The 22931-nt window shown below is 53.7% G+C and overlaps 1 protein-coding gene across 1 annotated transcript in view; it reads left to right on the forward strand.

The window, feature by feature from the left end:
• Positions 1-11897: 11897 nt before the first annotated feature.
• WSCD2 (WSC domain containing 2) overlaps positions 11898-22931 on the forward strand; it is a 50084-nt gene continuing 39050 nt past the window's right edge. Inside the window, exons 1-2 of the mRNA XM_079151354.1 lie at positions 11898-12727; positions 22387-22501. Of these exons, the coding sequence (XP_079007480.1) occupies positions 12352-12727; positions 22387-22501 (491 nt within the window). The 5' untranslated portion in view covers positions 11898-12351. The remainder of the gene's footprint in view (positions 12728-22386; positions 22502-22931) is intronic.

Raw genomic sequence — 22931 nt, forward strand, 5'->3', positions numbered from 1 at the left:
CTCTACGACATGATAACAACAATAACAATAATAATAGCTCAATCTCACCGAACGCTCACCTGGATGCAGGTCGGTTCGGGGCACGTCGCATGCACAGGGGTTGTGCCATTTGGTTTTCTCAGGGCCTGGGTGTCCCCTTTGGTGATGGAAGGCCATTTTGCTGGGTGGTAGATTTCCCCAGGCTTCACCCAGTTCTGTGTCCCTTGCCCTAAGGCAGACTCTGAGTGATCAGAGGGTGATCTTTGAGCACTGGAGACAGGGCGGCTTTCCTCGGGGACCTGGCCCATCCCCACAAATCCACACATCAGCTTCGAGGCTGGTGAAGGTGGTGGGCGGGCACTGGCTTTCTGCAAAGGGCAGACAGGAAGTATTTGAGGCTCTGAGACCTCCAGCCCCCTGAGGACCTGAACCTCAGCTTCAGAAATCAGCGGAAGTTTCCACCTCCAGCTCGGTGGCAGAGCGACTGGGTCGGGAGAGTCCTTAGGGGCTCCCTACGAGCCACCCACAGCGCAGCCTCAGCCCTGAGCAGAGCCCAGAGCCTGCGGGACTGGCCCGCCCAGCCGGCCCGCCCAGTCTCTGCAGGCGTCTCCCTCTGCCTGGGACAGCCTGGCCTGGACTGTGCCGCCAGCATCTCCTTCAGCTGCCCGCCTTCCCAGAGGGTCCCTCTGGGAACACCCTCGCCCACCCCGCTCCCTAGGGCTGTCTACGCGCCAAGGGACCGCAGTGAGAATGGCCATTGACTTCGGAGGCACACACACAGCCCAAGCCACAAGATCACACACAAGCCGTCTCCTCCCCTCGCCCTCTTTCCTGCCACCCCCTGGAGGTCTGTCCCTGTCTGCTCCTGGGTAAACAGTCTGCCCAGAAACAGCACAGCCGTCCATTATCCCCCCAGACAATTAGCAACCTATTAAGCAGCCTGTGCAAATGCGCGCTAATTGACACCCCCCCCCCCCAGCAGCTCCTGGGGAGGGCGACTCCAGATGGCTTAATGACGGGGACCCAGGGCCTTCCCTGAAGATCCCCTCCTGGGTAAGGAAGATCCCGGCTCAGAGGAGGGCTGTCAGCCGCCTGGTATCACGGGGCTGGACAAGGGGCTGCTGGTTGTCCCTGGTCCCCTCCAGCCGGGTCCCCTCCCTGCAGCGCAGCCCCGCCCCCGGCCAGAGTTGGCACCACCCCTCAGTGGGCGCCGCCTTTTCAGGCCCGTGATTGTGCTTTCTAAAAAATGGGTAAGGTGTGAATTCTGAGGGACTCGTGACGAGCGGGGGTGCTGCGCCCTGATTCCTCAGTTTATGGACCCGAGGTGCGAGATCAGATGGGGGCCGGCATCTCCGCCGCCTCCACCTTCGTCATTTCTTCGTGTTGGGAACATTCTGGCTCCTCTCTGTTCGCTCTTTTGAAAGATGCAACTGATTCTTGCTGAGCAGGGTTGGGGATGGAGCCCCGTGGCAGAGCGATCGCTGGGCGTGTGTGAGGCCCTGGGTTCGAGACCCACTCTGGCCAAAAAATAAAACCCCCAAAATAAATAAATAAAAAACAAAAACAACATATCCATATACTTATTAAATATGTCAGCCACCGTGATCTTACTCCTAAGGTTCCGTAGACGATTTTTCCGAGTAATCAAGGTGCAGGCGTAGGGATTGCCCACGTTTCTCCCCCTCCCCCACAGCCGCGCGCATCATCAATGTCCCCCACTTATAAGTGGCGCATTTATGACCCCCGAGCCACCACGGGGACACATCAGTATGGCCGAGGGCCACAGGGCACCCTGGAGCTCACCCCTGGTGCCGTGTTGGGTGGGTCTAGACAGATGTGGAATCTGTGCCCCATCACCCAGCGGCGCGGAGGAGCTTGGCAAGCCCTGGAAGGTCCCTCCCCGGCGACCGCTCCTCATTTTACCTTCTCGGTGGCCTTGCCTTTCTGGAACATCACACAGTTGGAAGGATACAACGAGGAGGCTCTCCGTTGGCTTTTCCCTTGGCGCTAAGCACCGACGTCTCCTCCCTGGCCTGGTGGGGATCCAGAGCGCCTGTGTTTTTAGCACCGACGCGCGTCCTGCGGTCCGGAGGTGCACAGGCGTCAGCTCCTCGTGTGAACAGCAAAGGAGCAGGGCTGCCGGTCCCCTGGTAAGAGGGTGCGGGGCTTGCACGGTCACTCCTTGGAGAGTCATGGTAGCTGCACGTCTTGAGCTCCTCACGTGTCCCCAGCCGCGAGAGAAAAGTCCCTGTGCTTCCTCGGTGCTGGCTGGACCTTGGGAGGCCGGCACTGGCTCCGCAAGGTCAGGAGCACGGGGTCCCTGGGATCCTCGGTGTCTCCCCTCTACTCACCGCTTCCCTCCTTTCTCTTTGCAGATGAATATTTTCTCTTTTCTTTGGGGCACCTGGTGACTGCTCTGGGGCCGTGGGTCCCAGTGAGCATCAGAGATATCAGTGCCTCAAGTCCCAACTCCATATCCCTGAACCCGTCTTTGGTCCACTAGCAATGCCAGACCAGGTCAAATGGCATGACCCTGAGAGCTGACCCCACCAGCAGGGGCTGGGGGGGTCACGTTGGATGGACTCGCCCCTTGAGTCCTCCATACCTGCCTCGGGTGGTCACCAGCCACTGCACTGATGCCCTGGATCCTCATCTTTTTCTTTCACCACAAGAAGGGGTAAATGCTTTGTTTGGTTCACCAAAATCGAAACAGAGAATGACTGTTGACAGAGAATCCATTGCGTCATGCCTAGCGTGTGCCGAAAAGCACAGGCTGCCTGGGTTCAATACCTGTTCTTCCCTTTCCTAGCTATGTGACATTGCCCAGGTGACTTAACTTCCCTGAACCTCAGTCTCCTCCTCAGTAAAATGAAGATAACAAATAGGCCCTGGCTCCTAGGCTTGTTGTACTAATAGGTTACTATGTAGAACAGTGCTGGATACATAGTAGGTGCTCAATAAATAGTCCGTGCTCTTATTAGGGAGCTGTGCTTTTATTTAATTTTTTATTTTTTTTATTTATTTTTTATTATAAACAAATGAGATACATGTTGTTTCTGTTTGTATATGGAGTAACAGCATACTATTTACATATTCATACCTTTACATAGAGTAATGATGTTTGATTCATGCCGTTATTTTTCCCCTTCCCCCCACTCCTCCCACCTCTCTTTTCCCTCTACACAGTCCCTCCTTCCTCCCCCATTCTTGCCCCCTCCCACCCCCCATTACATATCATCATCCGCTTATCAGTGAGATCATTCGTCTTTTGGATTTTTGAGATTGGCTTATCTCACTTAGCATGATATTCTCCAATTTCATCCATTTGCCTGCAAATGCCATAATTTTATTATTCTTTATGGCTGAGTAATATTCCATTGCATATATATACCACAGTTTCTTTATCCATTCATCAATTGAAGGGCATCTAGGTTGGTTCCATAGTCTGGCGATTGTGAATTGAGCAGCTATGAACATTGATGTGACTGTATCTTTGTAGTGTGCTGATTTTATGTCCTTTGGGTATAGGCGGAGGAGTGGGATAGCTGGGTCAAATGGTGGTTCCATTCCATGCTTTCTGAGGAATCTTCACACTGCTTTCCAGAGTGGCTGCACTAATTTGCATCCCCAGCAGCAAAGTATGAGTGTACCTTTCTCCCCACATCCTCTCCAACACCTATTGTTGCTTGTGTTCTTGATAATCACCATTCTAATTGGGGTGAGATAGAATCTTAGTGTAGTTTTGATTTGCATTTCTCTTATTACTAAAGATGGTGAACATTTTTTCATATGTTTATTGATTGCTTGTAGATCTTCTTCTGTGAAGCGTCTGTTCATTTCCTTAGCCCATTTGTTGATTGGGTTATTTGTATTCTTGGTGTAGAGTTTTTTGAGTTCTTTATAGATTCTGGAAATTAGTGCTCTATCTGAAGTATGAGTGGCAAAGATATTCTCCCACTCTGTAGGCTCTCTCTTCGCATTGCTGATAGTTTCCTTTGCTGAGAGAAAGCTATTTAGTTTGAATCTATCCCAGTTATTGATTCTTGCTTTTATTTCTTGTGCTATGGGAGTCCTTTTAAACACAGGGACCCATTTACCTGCCTGAGGCAGGGTGGACGGTCCTGTTTTGCAGCTGAGAAAACTGAGTCACAGAGAGGCCACTTGCTGAAAGCCTCTTCACAGCTGCGTCAGCTGCCCTTGAAGGCGTGTCTGGCTCCAGGTCCGATCCCCTTTCCAGGTGTCCTTCCTCTCCCGTTCACGATGGCCCAACCTGGTTCCCTACAACAAGTGAAAATGGCCCTAAAGTTGCCCATGGACCAAAAGGACTCGAAGTCATTATCCAGGGAAAAAAAATGGAATATTTATTTATAATGGGCACCATATGCTCCTTCTGATATTCTTATTTAATTACATCACAGCAGATGGCTGGGTGTTAAAGGCCATTAAGCTAACGGCACTTGCCTTCCCGTTTATGATCTTGAGGTTTGGAGAAGACGGATGGACAGGGACCTGGGTGCTGGGCTTTGATTTTCACAAAGCGGCGGGAGCTTGTCCCGGGAACGGAGGGAAGCACGCAGCCCTGGGGGCCCTCTCTGGGGCCGGGGCAGCCTGTGCTGCAACGCGGAACCTGGAGCAAGCTCCCTCTGTGTGTGCGCTTGTCACTCTGTGGGATCCTGGACGCAGCTATCCTGCTGCCTTGACCCAGGAACTGAGTCCATATGTGCAGAGCGTCCTTTGCAAAATTGGGCGTATCCATCGCGGGCATCTCGGAGTCATGACACTAGCATGCCCAGGAGCAGAGGCGCGGTTCCCAGAGGCCCCCTCCCACTCCGCGGGGTGCAGGGGCCCTCCCCAGAGTTGCCTGGGTTCATGACCTTTTAGACGCTTGAAGACCACGAGCAGAGAGCCACTCAGCTGCCGCTGGTTCTGGCATGTCTCCTCCGGCTGCTTCTCTCCCTCTTTCTCTTGCCAAGCAGATGCCCCAAAATCAAGAGGACGAGAAGTTACTTTGTTAAAAGATTTGGGGACAACCCCTGGGTTCAGTGCCTAGTGCCACAAACAAAGGAGTTTGGACGGTCCATCTACCTGAAGAAGCCTTTGAGGGATGGTCTTGCACATTCCCAAGCTTAGAGAGGACCCCCCCAGGGCAGGTGGGATCCCACTGAGAGACGCCGTGTCCTGCTGTCCCACGTGGTGGCTGCCCTTGTGTGGGGACAGTAAGAGAGTTTTGCACTTGACCTCAGGCTCCTCTTCTTTCCAGCCATGTGCTTGGGCAAGTGAATTAAGCTCCCCGAGCCTCAGCTTCCTCGTCTGTAAAATGGGTATCATCACAACTGTGCTTCAACTCGGTGGACAGGTACCAGGTCACCTCTGCACAGGGGCCGGAGAGCATCCCAAGTGTTGGAGAAAAGCCCTCAGGTAAAGAGTCGTGGACACACGCCTGTGTGCTCCAGCTCTGCCCAGTCGGGGCAGCTACTTCAACAGGCACGGAAGACAAATCAGCCATCTTAGGCTCGGCAGACGATGCTCCTACTGTCGGACTCCGTGGTACTGTGCCAGTAATCCCCTTCGACTCCGGAGGCTGAGGCGGGAGGATCCCGAGTTTGAGGCCAGCCTGGGCAGCTTAGCAAGACCCTGTCTCAAAATCTAAAAAATAAACCAATAAAAATGTCTTGGATGCACTAAAAAGAAATCTGCACCTACAGAAAGACCTCCCAGTTTCATTGTTGCCCTGGGTTAATTCTTGTGTGCAGGGCGCAGGGTAGAGGTGAGAGGGTGTTCTACCCGAGTCACGTGAGCTGAGAGGACATGAAGGGGAAGTCCGGGTGCGGAGGATCACTGGGCCCTAGAAGTAGACAAAAAGGGATCGCGAGCAGGCAGAACCACACGTGTGCTCAGTTAATTATTATAAAATAGGAAACACACCTGAAACACATGGCAATATTATGCATCTGTATATATTAACTTATTTAGTTCCTGCATCTCCTTAAGTGATAAATATTATCATCTCACCCTTCTAGAAGGGAAGCCGAGGTGCACAGATGTGAGTCACCACCTCAGAGGAAGACAAACAGTGGGGATACAGTAGGTGCTCAGCGCATAGTAAGTGTTCAACCAAGACTGTGGCCTGATAAGTTTTAGTATTAGACTGAGACTGAAATTTGTCCTCTGGCCCAGGCCCCCCATTTCTTGGAGATGCCCCTCCCCCACCCAGCACTCTGAAGACTTCAGATCTACCCAAACCAGGATTCCCAGCAGCTACCTCTCAGCCAAGCTGGGGTGGTCAAGGGTCAGCTGGTCCCTGGGCCCGCCCGTCCCTCCAACCTGCCTCTGTCCCCCAGGTCAGCTTCAGGGGCTGAGACGGGAGGGCCGGCCCCCTTCCCAGCCTCGGGGGCTTCCATCCTGCCCTGCTTCTTCCTGTCCCAGAATCTGGAAGGGGAAGCCCCTCCCTACGGGGCAGCTCTACTGGCTGGGCTTGTTCCTGGCAGATCAGCCCAGAGGTTCATTCTGGTGCTAAAAATAGCTAGTTCTTCCGGAGGCTCCTGCTGGAAATCCAGGCAGCAGTAATCGGAGGTTGCTCTTCCCTCAAAGGGAGCTCCGCAGCAGCCCGTCCCTGCAGACCCTGGCAGGGAGGTAGGCAGGGGACGTCCCCCACAGGAACGGGGGGGACGCTGAGACTCAGAGAGTCTCAGGGGTCGGCCTCCCGTCTGCCCAGGACGCCTCTGTGATTGCCTTACTTGACAGAGAGGAACACAAACAGCAGCCGGGAGAAGGGAAGACACCCGCCTGGATCTCCCGCCCGCAGCTGATGGAGGATGTTAGTGCCATCGTGATCCCCAGCATGTCCCCAGTGAATGGACAGAGAGGGGACCAGCTTGCTGAAGGCCAGCCCAGAGCTTCAGATCCACAGTCTGTGGGTTGGGTGGAACCAGCAGGGTTGCCTGGCAGTTTGCCGGGAGAGAGGAGCGTTTGAGAATGTGTTTATGAAACCTCTGAACACGGCGCCTGGCGTGTAGTAGGTGCTCAGTGAACGGCTAGTGTCACTTTCCCATTCCCCTAGGGGCAGAGTTTCTAGACAGAGTGAAGAGAGAGAGAATCAGAGAGAAGAAAATGAGAGACTGAAGAAAACAGCAAAGGAGACAAGGTCAGAATGGCCAGACCCGGGAGGCAGAGTGGTCTTTGGAATTCCTTTGACGACAGCAGACTGACTCGGCTGCACTTTCTGATCCCCAGATCTGCCCAACACTGAATGACACACATTCTGTCTCCACCAAGCCCTGAATTTGCAGCACCCGAGGCTGTCACCTGAGTGTGTTGGCAAAGGCAGGAAGCTGTGGCTGTAGCTTTGAGCTGGGGTGGGGGAGAGCCCTCTCTCTTTCTGCTCATATCCTCCCCCTGTGTTTCTTGGGCACCTACTACGTGCCAGGTGCTGGAGCAGAGCAGTGACCGCACAGATCACGTCCTGCCTGGATGGGGTTTGGATTCCAGGATCTTAGCTCCTGGCACTGGCAGGACGCTGTGCGGAGCTCAGGTAGCATCTGTCCTCCTGGGGAGGGAGGGGGCTCTGAAAGCAGGGCGGGGCACAGCCCTCCTCCCTGTCGCCTGCCTGTCCCCACTCCCAGTGCCCCAGCCTCTGTTTCCTGCCAGCTACTAACGAGCTCAGAATCCTCTTGAAGCCCATTTGGCACGCACTTAGAGAAAAGCTGCGTCGGAATGTAAAAAGAGGAAGCCGCAGAAGAGGCGGAGGCCAGAAATAGCCTCCGAGGCGCGGAGCCTCGGGGAACCTGCGGCCGCAGCGCTGCGTCTGCGGCAGCCGAAGTGCTGATGTGGCAGAGGCTTCTCGGGCTGCTCCCTGCGCCCGGGAGAGGGAACCGCGGGGCTGTGCCCGACGCCCCCGTCATTTCCCATTCAATCCTTCCAGCAATATAACGTTCAGGGTTGGGGTCCTCTGGCCCACTTTGCAGCCGGGAGCCCCGCGCGCCCCTGAGCAGAGCCGACTTGCCCCAGGCGCTTCGCGGGAAGAGGCAGGGTTTGAACCCAGGTCGGCCTGTGCCAGCCTCGCTCCAGCCCCAGGGGCTGCAGAAATTCGGGTGGTCCCTCCCGTCCTGGCTTTTTCTGCAGAAACATCTGGCACCTGGGTGATCACCGTGGGACACTGTGGGACCCTGCCCATCTCTCGGGTTGTCAAGCTGACTGGAGACTGGTCTTTCTCAGCTAGTTTGCTCTTCCTTCACCCAGAGAAGTTTTGTTCCTCTTAGGAGACTTCATTTTGGGGGAGGCGGGGGGGGGGGGGGGGGGGGGGGGCGTTATTACAGGGGATCAAACTCAAGGGCACTCGACCACTGAGCCACCTCCCCAGCCCTATTTTGTATTTTATTTAGAGACAGGCTCTCACTGAGTTGCTCAGGGCCTCGCTTTTGCTGAGGCTGGCTTTGAACTGGTGATCCTCCTGCCTCAGCCTCCTGAGCTGCTGGCCCCACTGCACGCTTCCTTAAGAATAGCTGTGTCCCAGACTTCTCTCTGGGGAAGCCCTTTCCGCTCCCCCAGGCAGTTACAGACCCTCTCCCGGCTCCAGCTCCCATCTTCCAGGGCTTTCCACACCAACTCCACAAACCTCCTGAGAGTTTAAGCCAAAATCGGGGGACTTATGTGTCTGGACTCGTGTCTGTGGTTGTCGTCATTTTCAAAGGGGTACAAAGAAGGCCGGGGTGGGGAAGCTAGGCTTTGAGGTCGGGTGGTCCTCGATCTGCAAGACAGCTGTCAGTGCCAGCTGTGTGACTCGGAAGGAGTGACTCAGTCTCTCTGACACTCACTCCTCAGTGATGTGACATAGATGCAGGTCTCCCGCCTAGAATCATGATGAGCGTTATCCTATGAAGTCCCAAGTTTTCAATTCTGTGACTATTTCAACAAAATTGACACCAGCTCATTAAAAATAAGTCGGAGATAATGATCTAGAGCTTATATATACTATACTAACTAATAATATTACATTATGATTGTTGCACTCTAATGTAATTATGTTCTTGTTATTCTAATTTCATTACATGTTATATAGGTTCTTATGGGTGGTTTTCATCAAGGATGATGGGACAAAATGGATTAAATCAGAGCACGTATATGTATAGAAAGAACAACTTATGGCATATATCAAGTGCTCGATAAACATTATTAACATTTATTGCTGTTCTCTACTATGGAATTTATCCTTGTCTATCTAGTATAGTTACAATTTCAATTGCTTTCTCCCTTGGTTTTCTCTCTGAATTCTCTAAAAGCAGACTTTGAGCTACTTATTCCTGCATTCCTAGCACACACCTAGTAGGCAATCACATTTGTTTGTGAATGGATGGAAGAATAAGTGGATGCTGGGGTGGATAAGAGATGAATGGATGGATGGATGGGTGGATGGGTGGATGGATGGGTGGATGGGTGGATGGATGGGTCAGTGGGTGAGTGGATGGGTGGATGGGTGGATGAATGGGTGGATGGATGGATAATGAAAGGGTGGATGGGTGGATGAATGGGTGGATGGGTGGATGGATGGATGAATAGATGGACAAATGGATGGATAATGAATGGGTGGATGGGTGGATGGATGGATGGACAGATGGATGGATAATGAATGGATGGATGTGTGGATGGATGGATGGATGGATGGATGGATGGATAATGAATGGGTGGATGGATGGACGAATGGGTGGATGGATGGGTGGATGGGTGGATGGATGGATGGATGGATAATGAATGGGTGGATGGATGGACGAATGGGTGGATGGATGGGTGGATGGATGGATGGATGGATGAATGGATGGAAAGATGGATGGATAATGAATGGGTGGATGGGTGGATGGATGGATGGATGGATGGATGGGTGGGTGGATAGATAGATGGATGGATGGATGGATGTGTGGATGGATGGATGGATGGATGTGTGGATGGATGGATGGATGGATGGATGGATGTGTGGATGGATGTGTGGATGGATGGATGGATGGATGGATGGATGTGTGGATGGATGGATGGATGGATGGATGGATGGATGGATGGATGGATGGATAATGAATGGGTGGATGGGTGGATGGATGGATGTGTGGATGGATGGATGGATGGATGGATGGATGGATGATTGGATGGATAGACTGACTGCACAGATTACGTCTTTTTTATTGTTTTGTTCACTGATCTATTCCAAATGCCAAGGAGGTTGGTGCAGAGTAGGTGTTCAGTCCTTAGTTCCTGAATGAAGGGAATGGCAGACTCTAAACCACAGCTGAACTCTCCTGCTGCTCTCTGGATGAGGAGGGGCTGTCCCAGTTCAGACCCTCCACTGCCTGACGATGGAACCCGGTTGTGCTGACTGAGATGGAGTGTCTTGCAACCCTGCTGTGGAGAACATGAAACAGCTCCAGTTGCCCCAGTGGAGTTCTTCCAGTCCCTAACTTACATTCAGCTTTTATTCCTGGCTGACGATCCTGAGCATTAACTTGCGAAGCAGTGGCTCTCAACTCTCTCCTGTCCCATCCTCCAAGGGCACCTGTAGGCTTCCCCCTCAGCTAGAGGTGATGGTCAAGGCGGTCAGGAATCTTCATGTGGAACAGGCTCCCGGGCGATTGGGAATCAGAGGCTCCCCAGGCCCTTCTCTGAGAGACCCTGAGAAAAGGCAAGCCCCTGTCTGTAACTGGGAAGAAGTGCAGATGGCTCACGGCTCTGGAGGATGTCTCTGTATTCGCAAGTGATGTCCAGATGGCATGGCGGGAAAGGCAGAGTCCAAAAGGATGTGATTAAGAGATGGACTTTGGGATTTTTGAACCATCCTGACTTCGAATCCCATCTCTACCTCCCACCAGTGAGGCGACCTCAGTTTCCTCATCTGTGAACTAGAGAGATCCTTACCTCCCATAGGACTGACGAGAAGAAGAAAGTAAGGCTTGGCACAAAACTAGGCACATAGTAGATGCTCAATAAACACTGAATGCATGAATGCTTTGCTGAGTAACGCCACTGTCCCTCCTCCTGTTCTTCACGGGGTAGAGGAGAGGGCCTGTGGATTTGATTCCTGACCCTAGAGCGTGAGACCAGTGAGCAAAGGGCCTTGGTCCCTCTGGCTCCTCGCTTTATCTCCTCTCCTAGGACATATCTGGGTGCATAGGAGGGGTCTTGTTAAGTATTTGTTGGAGAAAAAAATGAGTGAATTTGAGCAAATTTAAAATCAGCTGGGCCCAGCAGGTAGTTCCGCAGGACCTAGGAAATGCTTTGGGGACATAATCCACATGGTGGTGTTCACATTTGACAAAGGAGATGTGGGCAGAGTACAGTTGGCCTCTCTCTCTGCAGGTTTTGCAACCAGAGATGCAACCAATGACGGACCGAAAATACTCCAATTATTGGGCCGTACACACAATGTGCGCCAACTTATTACTTGTCCCTGTTCCCTAAATACAGTATAAAAACAATATAGCATTGACATTGCACCAAGTATCAGAGCAATCTGGCGATGATTAACGTCTTTGTGCATTTTCTAGACGAGATCTGAGCATCTGGATTTGGGTATCTGTGGGGTGGGGCTGGTCCTGGAACCAACTCGCCGTGGGTCCTGAGGGACATCTGTCTGTCACCAGCCTATCAGAACGTTTTCTTGGCTGAGATAAAGTTTATCCCCAAACTAGGACCCAGTAGAAGTCAAGATTCTGCCTCTCCATTGGGGGTGAAGACCCAGGCCTCCCTCTGCTCCGCCCTGAGGTGCTCCCCGCTGTTCCCCGTTCCCTCTTGTCCCTGACCTTCGGCCTCCCGGGTGAAGGATGCTCAAGTCCACTGTAAGTTTTGTGGTGGCGAGGGGCTCCTCATGCTGGTGTCTGTGGTCCTTTGCAGGTGACAGCCGCGTGTCCTGATGCCTGACAGCCGCAGGCCCGCCGGTTTCTGATCCCAGAGGGCGGACGCTCTGAGCCTGAGCTCCGGTTGGGAGAAGAGGCCAGAATCAAGGCCCTGGTGAGATCATCCAGCTCCACAGGCCTGAGGAGCCAGCAGGGGCCAGGAGCCGCTGGCCCCGGAACCCTCTGCTAAATTGCCATTCACAGCGTCGTTTGGGAATTCTGAGGTGAAGAACAAGATGTAGGGACATGGGACCCCCTCCTGAGAGGCCCCTTCCTTGGTCTCAAGAAGCCCACCTTGACCTTAACCTTGACCTTGGGTGGCCTTTCTCTTGGCTTCAACCAAGTGCCGGACCCGTCCTTGGCCTCTGGCCTTGGCAACCACCTTTGCAGGCAGAGGAAGACTGAGGACCCCCAGGGTGCCATCCCTAGGGGAAGCCCAGAACCCCGAGGCCCCTCCCAGCCAACCCAGCCCCAGCAGCCAGTCCGGAATGACCCCGCTATGGCCAAGCTCTGGTTCAAATTCCAGCGGTACTTCCGCAGGAAGCCCGTGCGCTTCTTCACCTTCCTGGTGCTCTACCTGACCGCAGGGAGCCTGGTCCTCCTGCACTCTGGCTTCGTGGGCCAGCCCGCCGTCTCCCAGAGCCAGGCCAGCCCGGCCGGGGGAGGCCCTGCCCAGGGCAACGAGCTGCCCTTCGTGGGCGACCTGCACCTGGCCCGGGGCTTCCGGGAGGGCGAAGCCTCCAGCATCGCCCGCAGGCACGGACCCTCGTTCAAGGGCAAGGACGCCAATGAGAGAGCCAAGCTGGGCGACTACGGGGGCACCTGGAGCCGAGCCCTCAAGGGGAGAGTCCTCCGGGAGAAGGAGGAGGAGCGAGGTAAGAGCCCCACGGATCAAGGGCCCGGGAGAGGGACGGAGGGACAGGCCGGAGGGTAATACAGTTCTAGCACCAGCATTTAATAGGAACCAGCTGTCCCAAGCTCATAGAGACACTGCAAGATTTCACTATCACCCCCGCTTCACAGTAGAGAAAACTGAAGCTCAGAGAGGTTAAGCAGCCTGTGCAAGTTTGCACAGCTTGTCAATCAGCATGTTTGCATTTGAGCCCAGCTGTCCATCAGGGCTCCAAGCTCCGCCCCACCCCACCCCCCACGCCTTCCTCCAACCCGTGAAACACGCAAAAATTGCACCAGCCAGGACTCGGGTATGTCAGGCCCCGGTCCTGTTGTAAGCACGTGGCGTGTTTGGAGTTATTTCCACAAATCTATACTTGACTGCCGTGATCCCCGTGGGAAAGAGGAGGAAACGGGTTCCAAGAGCCGGTGTTCACCTGGCTACCGAGTGACAGGGCTGGGGCTCCTCCACACTGCCCATGGTCCACATTCTGGGTCCTCGGCAGTGGGTCCTCAGGGGACGCCGCTGCCCTGGCCGTGTTTGATTGCATTTTCTTAGCCCGTCGGGAACAGAGGGCTTTGCTGATTTTCACTGAATTCCGTGGGCGGAACATGTCACCTAGAACGCCGTGCTCAGCTGACAGGTGTGGACAGCCTGGCAGGAGTGAAGACGCGGTCTCTCGGCTGCAGTGGCCCTGGAGCTTGAGCCAGGTCTCCCTGTGACAGCACTCCAAGTCTTCCGGCATCCCCGTCTGCCCAGAGTGCTGGGGAGGGACCCGGCAATCCATGAGAGTGACAGGGACGGGGTCCCCAGAGCTCAGGCCAGATGGCTGGGAGAACACACCGAGGCAGAGGGAACCCCGCCAGCTTCGTGTCCATGGACTCAATCTCACAAAGTCCACTCTGCACCACGGAGGGACGCGGGGTGGCTGAGGGAGCTGCTCCTGGCTCAGAGGCCTCCAGCAGATGCCACGCTCTGCCCTGGGGACTTCCTTAGATCTCTGCCTCTTGAAGACCCCCGGGTTCACCGGGAAGGGAGAGGGCAGACGGGACACAGCAGGACAGGTGGGGGACTGGGACTCACACCCCCCCTCTACCCCAACCAGCCGTGTGGTGCAGGCAAACGTTGGCCTTCCTGGGCCTCAGTTTTGAAATCTGTAAAATGGGGGGAACAATAGCTCCCTTCTGGGCAGTTCTGAGCATCAGGGAGCTGACACTTGGGAAAGCACCTGGCACCCTCCGCCCGGCACAGATGATCAGAGATGTTCAGGGGTGCTTGGGGGGTCTGCCTGGGAAGGAGGCCATCTCACAGGGACAGGTGAGGCAGGAGGGCTGCCCACTGGAGAGGCTGGCCTCTCCCAGCTCCACCTGTCCCTGGAAAGCCCCAAAGCCCCTTGTCAGGCTTCAAGGCCAGACCCGCTTGCCTGGCCACCTCCCAACCCCACCTTGGAACATCTCCCCTTCGGCCGTCTTCCTGCTGTTCACTGGGCACGCGCAGCCCATTCCTACCTCAGGAACTCTGGGTAGGCCGTTCTGCCCCCCGGGACGCTCTTTCCCGAGATCTTTCTATGGCTCCCTTCTTCCCTTCCTTTGAGCCTCCAATCAAACCCTGCCTTCCACAGATGCCTCCCAGGGTGACCCAACAGGTCCCGCTTCCTACCTGGTCACAACCACCACCTCCCCCCCCCCCCCCCCCGCTTCTCTTTGGTCACTGCCCTTATCACTGTGGAGAGCGCCTTGCTACCCAGCCAGCTCGGGGAAGGCAGGGCTGCTGCCTGTCCTTGTCTGGGTTCCATCAGCACCTGGGACAGCGCCTGGTGCTAAGCTGGCTCCCCACTCCTGGTCGGGTGGAGGAGTGGTTGGAGGAACACGTGGTGGGTCCCCCGCTCCTGGGAGGACTGCCACGTCTCAGCTTGTCCTTCTCCAGGAAACTGCCCTTCCCAGCTTCCAGGAAACCCTGCTCCCCGGAGCTTCCTGCTGGCCCGCGTAGGAATGGTCACGGCCTGTGCCTGTCTAGATGCCCTGTAGGGTACCAATGCCCCTGGCACAGTTGATACACGCACAACCATGTCCCCATTTGTTGTGAGAATGAAACAGTCAGCCCTCGCATCTGTGGGGTCCACACCCTCAGATTCCATGAGACACAGATGGAAAATAATGGAGAACAAAAAAGTGCAGACTTTTTTCTTGCCATTTTGCCCTCAGGGATACAGAGTGACAACTACTTACATAGAATCTATATGGTATTGGGGGTCATAAATAATCTAGAGATGACTTAAAGTTCCAGGGGCGTGTGTGCAGGTTCTGTACAAACACGACACCGTTTTACCCAAGGGACTGGAGTATCCGCTGATTTTGGAGTCCACGGGGGATGCTGGAACCATCCACCACAGATGCTGCCGGACCACCATATGCTGCTGCTGCGGCTACTAGTCACCCTTTCTTGAGCAACTACTACGTTCCATCAGTTACTTTTCATATCATAATGAAATGATATGTGCAAAACGCTCATCGCACCTTCTGGCTTATACCGTAGGTCACGTATTAGTTGCTGTTGTTCTTATCAGTAGCTGATGTCTACTGACTGATCCTTAAAGACTTACCACATGGGAGTCTTTCGTTGAATTAGTCCAACTCCGTTCGGAGATTGTCCCATTTCGCAGATGGCAAAACTGAGACCCAGAAAGTACTCACCTGGGGTTACACAGGTAGTTCGTGGAAAAACTGAGGTTTAAAACGAGGTCTGTTTAGTTCCAAAGCATGTGTGAGCCTTCTCCGCTACTATGCTAGTCAGCCCTGCATGCCAAGCCCAGCAAAGCTCCGTAGTTTCTGAAATTCAAAGAAAGAAGAAAGAAAGAAGCAGAAGGCAGCCCTGGCTGGTGCTCTCCGCAGGCAGCCTTGGGATCGGTGGTGGTATTAAAGACACACTGATCCAGCCTGTCTGGGAGGGACTTATTCAGAGCCCAGCAAGGACAGACAACCAAGTGGATTAAAGCTCATTCTCCCACCTGGTGCTAAACACAAGCCCAGGAGGGCTCTGCTGGAGCAGCCAGGCAGAGGGAGGGCCGGGCAGGAAGCCCAAATCCTGGTGCCACCGCAGCGGTGATGTATGGGTCACCTCGCTGAGTCCTTTGCCCCACCCGGCCTGAGCTCTGAGCAGTGGATCAGGGGCTGAATCCGGGTTCCGCAACTCGCTGGCTGTGCAGCCTCAGGCAGTATCGTCACTGCTCTGAGACAGTTTCCTCCAAGGGATAAAAGGGACTGGGCACCGGTGTCTGCTCTGAGGTTTACGGAGGGTAAATAGAGTGTGTGCTAAGTACGAGGCGCTTCTCCGTAGCAATCCACTAAGGTACTCTTGATTAACTCCAGCTGGCAGGAAGAAACTCAGGCACAGAGAGGTTAAGTGATTTTCTCCAAGTTGCCCAGCAGAAGGGAGAGGGTAAATCTGTATTTGAACGCAGATGGTTCCTCCCTTTGTCTCATCATGTATGCCTAGCCCCTTCCTAGGAGATTCGGACTCAGAAATAATTCAAACATTTTTCCTCTAAGGAATATTCACAGTCCCTTAGGGAAAGACAGGTAGGTAAAAAAAAAAAAAAAAAAAAAAAAAAAAAAAAAAAAAAAAAGAAGTTATATTTTCAAAACACTAACTCTCGATTGTCAAAGCCATACATATTCATTGTAGAAAAATTAGAATATGTCAAAACAGAGCCCAGGAGGAAGACAACCGGAGCCCACGGCCACCCCGCCAGGGGCTGGGGCCGCCCCTCGCGCACCGCCGCACTGCGTCTCCAGCGTCTTTTGGCACGTTTAACGGTGCACCCCGCTTCCCCCTCTGTAGCACCTTTTCCTCTGATACAATTCTTCCACCAGGAGTCAAAATTATTTCTAATTTGAAAACATAATGCACAGTACTGGGAAAATCACTCAGGAGACAGTTCAGCAGGGAGCAACTTCAAGGTCCCGGGGAGGACCCCTTGGTGGCCTCCCGGGGGAGGAGCAGCGGAGGGAGCTGCGGGACCCTCCTGCCCCCAGGCCCCTGCGCATGAGCAGGAGATGCCAGTCCGGGCAGCGAAGCCCAGACAGCCCGGCGCGTGGGCCCCGGCGCTTCCAGGGTGGAGCGTCCCAGCAGCAGAGCGCCTACTTGAGTTTCCAGCCTGAGCCGGCCCCACGTTGGGCTCGTCGCGCAGGCTCGTTTTGTGTAACACCGTGATGATCAATGCATTTGTTTTCCGAGGCCACCACAGCTGAATGCCCTAAACGGGTCCTGACACACAGGGGTTGAGGCTCACGCACCTCCGGAGCTCGCAGGTCCAAAATCAAGGGGTTGGCAGAGCCGTGCGCTCCAGAGGGCTCTGGGGACAACTACCCTGTGCCTCTGCCCTGCTGCCCCCGCCTCCCGTGGCTTCCGCTATTACTCCAGCCTCTGTTGCCACAAGGCATTCTTCTTTTGTCTCTGTCTCTTCATAGGCCAGGGGTGCTTGACCACTGAGCTGTATTCCCAGCTCCATTTATTTATGTGTTCATTTATTTATGTATTTGGAGACAGGGTCTCACTAAGTTGCTCAGGGTCTTGCTAAATTACTGAGACTGGCCTCAAACTTGTGAGCCTCCTGTCTTAGCCTCCCGAGCTGTTGGGATGACTGGCGTGCACCACTATACCCATTTTGTGTGTGTGTGTGTTTCTGGTATTAGTGTTTGAACCCAGGGGCATTTAACCATGGAACCTCATCCCTAGCACCTTCTATTTTTTATTTTGAAACAGGGTTTTTATTTTGAGACAGGGTCTTGCTAAGTCGCGGAGGCTGGCTTTGAACTCACGGTCCTCCTGCCTCAGCCTCCCGAGCTGCTGGGATGACAGGCGTGCGCCACCACACCCAACCTCACATGGCTATCTTCTTCTAAAGACTGTGGCCAGATTGGATTGGAGCCCGCTGTCCTCCAGGGTGGCCTCAGAACTCAGTTACATGTGCAGAGATTCAAATAAGCAGCATTCTGAGGTCCTGGGGATTAAGACTCTTGGTTTCTCTTTTCAATGAATAACATCCCTAGTAGAATTTTTGTTTCCAGTTTTCGGGGAGAAAAATTCTACTTCCGAGAGCTCGCGTGACATTCAGAGATTCCCGTGGCACCGTCCTCAGGATTGGAGGCTAGACCTGCCTAACTCCAGGACAGCGAGTCACCTCCTGTCACCAGTCTGTTCACGAGCCGTTCGGTAAGGGGTGCAGGTCGTTTGCGCTCAGCCCTGGGAGGAGACTGCCTTGCTCGGGGAGAGCAGAACTGGAGCAACCGGACAAAGTTAGGAAGGAAAGACCCCCCGCCGGGAGGAGGGGTCCTGACGCTGGTTTCTGGGCTTGAGACAAATAGCCCAGCTCAGGGGGCCTGGCCACCCGAGCCATCGGTCACCGTGGAGATGAGCTGATAGCATGGAGATGAGCTTGGCCCCGAGCCCTCCCTCCCTCCCTCCCTCCTGTCCACGGATACGGGCATGGAGGTCAGTCAACAAGTCTCCGTTCAGCCTGCTGGAGGGGAAGCAGGGGCAGCCCAGCACTTCAGAGTGCAGGCTTTGGGGACAGTGCTGCCTAAGCACATCCCAGGAGACCGGCCTCTCCCATCCCCCTCCAGGGTGGTCTGAACAGGTGGCAGATACCCCGCACTGTGGCACACGGGGAGGGGACCGGCCCAGGCTTGGGTTGGGTCTGAGACCCTCACTCCCAGGTGAACTCGGGCAAGTGACTAAGTGACGTAGCTGGAGATCAGCACAGGTTGGTCAGTGTGCCCAGTGGTGGCAAAGGACAAAATCCCCCCCCCCCCGGGGCTTCAACTAAAGAAGAAAACGCAGGGGACCCTGTCACCAGGCTGCAGAAGGGGCTCCCTGGCCTGGAGTTCTTGTGACTTCATGCCGAGCATCCTTCTGGAAGGCTCGGCTCAGCTCCTCTCTGCCCTAGTTGCTGGTCCTCCTGACACAGGCTGGTGCTGGCCCCAGGGGACGGTGGCCGCTGGTAGCTCTGGACTGGCAAAATGCCAATGCCATTAGCCAGAAGAGGCTTTAACCTGCCGCAATTCAGTGAGCAGCCAGGTGTCCTCTTCTGGGTGGGCAATCCGACAGGCCCTGTGGGGGTCAAGGTCTGGAAACCAGGAAGAGGAACGTCCTGCAGGCAGAGTGCCCACAGGGTCCACCCCTCCACACCACAGGGGAGCTACCAAGGCACCTGCGTACATATGTTTTCACTTCTGTAATTAGATCGTACCAGTCCTATCCAACATGACCGCTGTCCCCTGGGTGGCCAGATGCACCCACCCCCATCCTAAACTGACAGCCCCAAAGTCATGTTGCCACTGGCTCCAAGCCAACCTATCTGCTCAGGTCCTCCTGGGCCCTTAATCTCGAAGCCCTTGTGTCCAGAGGAAGCACAACTCCTTTGAAATAACTGGAAGGTGGACCTGAGCTTGAACTTGAAGGGAGGTCCTTGCAAGCTGGGCAGAGTACCTGGCTCCTGGTTCGTTCAGGAGAGAAGCACAAGGGACGTCGGTAGCTGCCAATCAGCGCGGCCGCGCGCCCAAAGTAAAGATCGGCCTGTGAGGCTGACGCAGGGAAGAGTCGCCGTGCGCGGTCTCCTCATCTGTGAAACGGGTTCGTGAGAGGGCAGACTGGACGGGACGGGCGTGGCTCCACGGGACAGCGCTTGCCTAGTGCGCAGGAGCCCAGAAAGCAGCTGTAAACCTCCAGAGCGTCACTGTCTGAGGTCCCTGCTCCGGGCAGGCGATGCTTCCTCTAAAGGTGCACGGTGATCAGCCGAGGAGGGCACCTGTCTCCTAGAGAAATCCCAGGGGGCCCTGGGGAGGCTCGTCTCCTGCAGAGCTGGGAACACTGCACCTGGCAGGGGAGCATCCGGGGCCTGAAGTCTAGGTGACGGGCTGCATCCTCTGCTAGGACCCGCTCCTCACGACCAGGCAGGGGAGAGCAAGGTCCACCGTTCAGACTGGACGGCAGCCTTGCCAGGGGAGGGGATCCAGGGCCCTTGAGCATTTTCTTTGGTCATAGCCTATGAGGTCCCTTAATTCAAAGCGCTGGTTGGATCCACTGTCCCACCTCCACATGCTTCTGGGTGTCGCAGTGGGAAAAGCTGGTGTGGGTGTCTCAGAGACCTGACTGGAGCTTCGTTCAGCCGGCGTTAGTGCCGGCCTCAGGCAGGACACCTTTCTGAGGCTTCCAGCTACTAATGGGGCATTGAGAAGATTCCCCGATTCAAGAAGCAAGAAGTTCAGAACGTGGGCTCTGATGGCTTGCATCCAATTCCGGATTCATGCGTACAAGCTGTGTTACCTTGGGCAAAGACGAAACCTCTCTGGGCTTCAGTTTCCTCTTCTGTATAGAATGGGAATAATATTCTCATGGGATTATGGTAAAGATTCAATGGAGGCAACGTGCATACAGCACTTACCAAAGTGCACATCCAAATAATAATAATAGTAATTTTAAGATGTAAGGGAACCGAGCACAGTGGTGCACTCCTGTAATTAGAGCAGCTCAAGAGGCTGAAGCAGGAGGATCACGAGTTCAAAGCCAGCCTCAGGAACTTTAGCAAGGCCTTAAGCAACTTCGTACAGAATAGAGGACATGGACACAAACCCAAATAAATACAATTTTCTCATACTAGACAAAGGGGCCAAAAATATGCAATGGAGAAAAGATAGCCTCTTCAACAAATGGTGCTGGGAAAACTGGAAAATCATATGCAACAGAATGAAATTAAACCCCTATCTCTCACCCTGCACAAAACTCAACTCAAAATGGATCAAGGACCTCAGAATCAGACCAGAGACCCTGCATCTTATAGAAGAAAAAGTAGGTCCAAATCTTCAACTTGTTGGCTTAGGATCAGACTTCCTTAACAGGACTCCCATAGCACAAGAAATAAAAGCAAGAATCAACAACTGGGATAGATTCAAACTAAAAAGCTTTCTCTCAGCAAAGGAAACTATCAGTAATGTGAAGAGAGAGCCTACAGAGTGGGAGAAAATCTTTGCCACTCATACTTCAGATAGAGCACTAATTTCCAGAATATATAAAGAACTCAAAAAACTCTACACCAAGAATACAAATAACCCAATCAACAAATGGGCTAAGGAAATGAACAGACACTTCACAGAAGATGTACAAGCAATCAACAGACATATGAAAAAATGTTCAATATCTCTAGTAATAAGAGAAATGCAAATCAAAACTACACTAAGATTTCATCTCACCCCAATTAGAATGGTGATTATCAAGAACACAAGCAACAATAGGTGTCGGCGAGGATGTGGGGAAAAAGTACACTCATACATTGCTGGTGGGACTGCAAATTAGTGCAGCCACTCTGGAAAGCAGTGTGAAGATTCCTCAGAAAGCATGGAATGGAACCACCATTTGACCCAGCTATCCCACTCCTCGGCCTATACCCAAAGGACTTAAAATCAGTGTACTACAGAGATATAGCCACATCAATGTTCATAGCTGCTCAATTCACTATAGCCAGATTGTGGAACCAACCTAGATGCCCTTCAATTGATGAATGGATAAAGAAACTGTGGCATATATATACAATGGAATATTACTCCGCCATGAAGAATGATAAAATTATGGCATTTGGAGGCAAATGGATGAAATTGGAGACCATCATGCTAAGTGAGATAAGCCAATCTCAAAAAACTAAAGGACGAATGATCTCGCTGATAAGCAGCTGAGGACATATAATGGGGGGTGGGAGGGGTTAGCGTTAGGGTTAGGGTTAGGTTTAGGGTTAGGGATAAGGAGGGTGGTAAGAATGGAGGAAGGAAGGACTGTATAGAGGGAAAAGAGGGGTGGGAAGGGTGGGGGGAAGGGAAAAAAATAACAGAATGAATCAAACAACATTGCCCTGTGTAAATTTATGATTTTTAATAAAAAAAAAAAAAGGTGGGGATGTGGCTCAGTGGTTAAGGGCCCCTGGGTTCAATCCTTGGTACCAAAAAAAAAAAAAAAAAAAAGGGAAAAGACTATCTAAACTGTAAGGTCCTGTCTTTGTGCATGAGAGTTCACTGTTCACCATGAATTATAGGAAAGTTTATTATTTTAAGAAAACTAAGTGCATGGTTTATAGTTGAATGGCTGTTTATATAATTGAAATGGTCCTTTGGATGGGAGCATTTGTCTTGAACCATAGAGACAAACTGTAAAGTGCTTTGAACAGCACTGTGAATGGCCAGTTACCTAATCCACTTACCTGAACTTCACACCTATTATGTGCAGGACCCCACGGTAGGGACGTTTACACAAACCGCTCCATTTCGACCTCACTGAATTGTTAGTTTCACCCCCACCATAAAGAAACCTCTGGAGGCGGCCGGCAGGAATGGCCGCTCCATTTGGAGCTCAGGGGGTGGCCTTGGCTTGGGTTTCTGGGCGCCCAGCTGTCACCAGGAGACCAAGGCCCAGGCCACAAAAGCCTCCCTCCCACTCCCAGCGGGCCTATAAGACCCCAGGCCCCTCCTGGACCAGGTTCTGCCAAGACCCCGGCCTCCAGTCTCGTTTTCCCGGGAAGGAAGGACTCGGTTCCCAGGGCCCCACCAGGCCAGCCACCTCCTGTAACCCACGCCTGCTTCTCTCCTCTCCCCACAGCCAAGTACATCGGCTGCTACCTCGACGACACCCAGCGGCGGGCCCTGAGAGGCGTGTCCTTTTTCGACTACAAAAAGATGACCGTCTTCCGTTGCCAGGACAACTGTGCTGAACGGTAGGCCCCCGGGGTCCCCAGACTGCTCCCTGTGGGCCCTTCCCTTCTCCCTCCTGCTGTGCCGGGGGGCTGGGGGCCCTGAGCACCAGGAGAGCGGGACGCAGGCGTGCGAGTGCGCATGCGTGTGCGCGCACGGGGCCGAGCGGGCCTGCCAGGTGACAGTGCGAGGCTGCGCCCAGGAGCGCGTGTGCTGTGTGCAGAGCGTGGGGTCTGCAGGTGAGGCTGGCGAGCCTCACTCGACGCCTGATGCTCTTTAAACAGCAGTGGCGGGGCTGCAGTCCCTGGGAGCGCGTGCACAAGGGTCCAGCGTCATGCCTGTGGCCAGGTAGCCCATGGCATTGCCAAACGTGCCTCACTGAGTTGAAAGCGAACAGGGTTGTGAGGACTTGCACGGGGCTCGGGAATGTGCGAGCCGGTCAGTCTGTCTGCA

Source organism: Sciurus vulgaris (assembly GCF_902686455.1).
Source record: "Sciurus vulgaris genome assembly, chromosome: 8".
In the NCBI taxonomy this organism is placed as follows: Eukaryota; Metazoa; Chordata; class Mammalia; order Rodentia; family Sciuridae; genus Sciurus; species Sciurus vulgaris.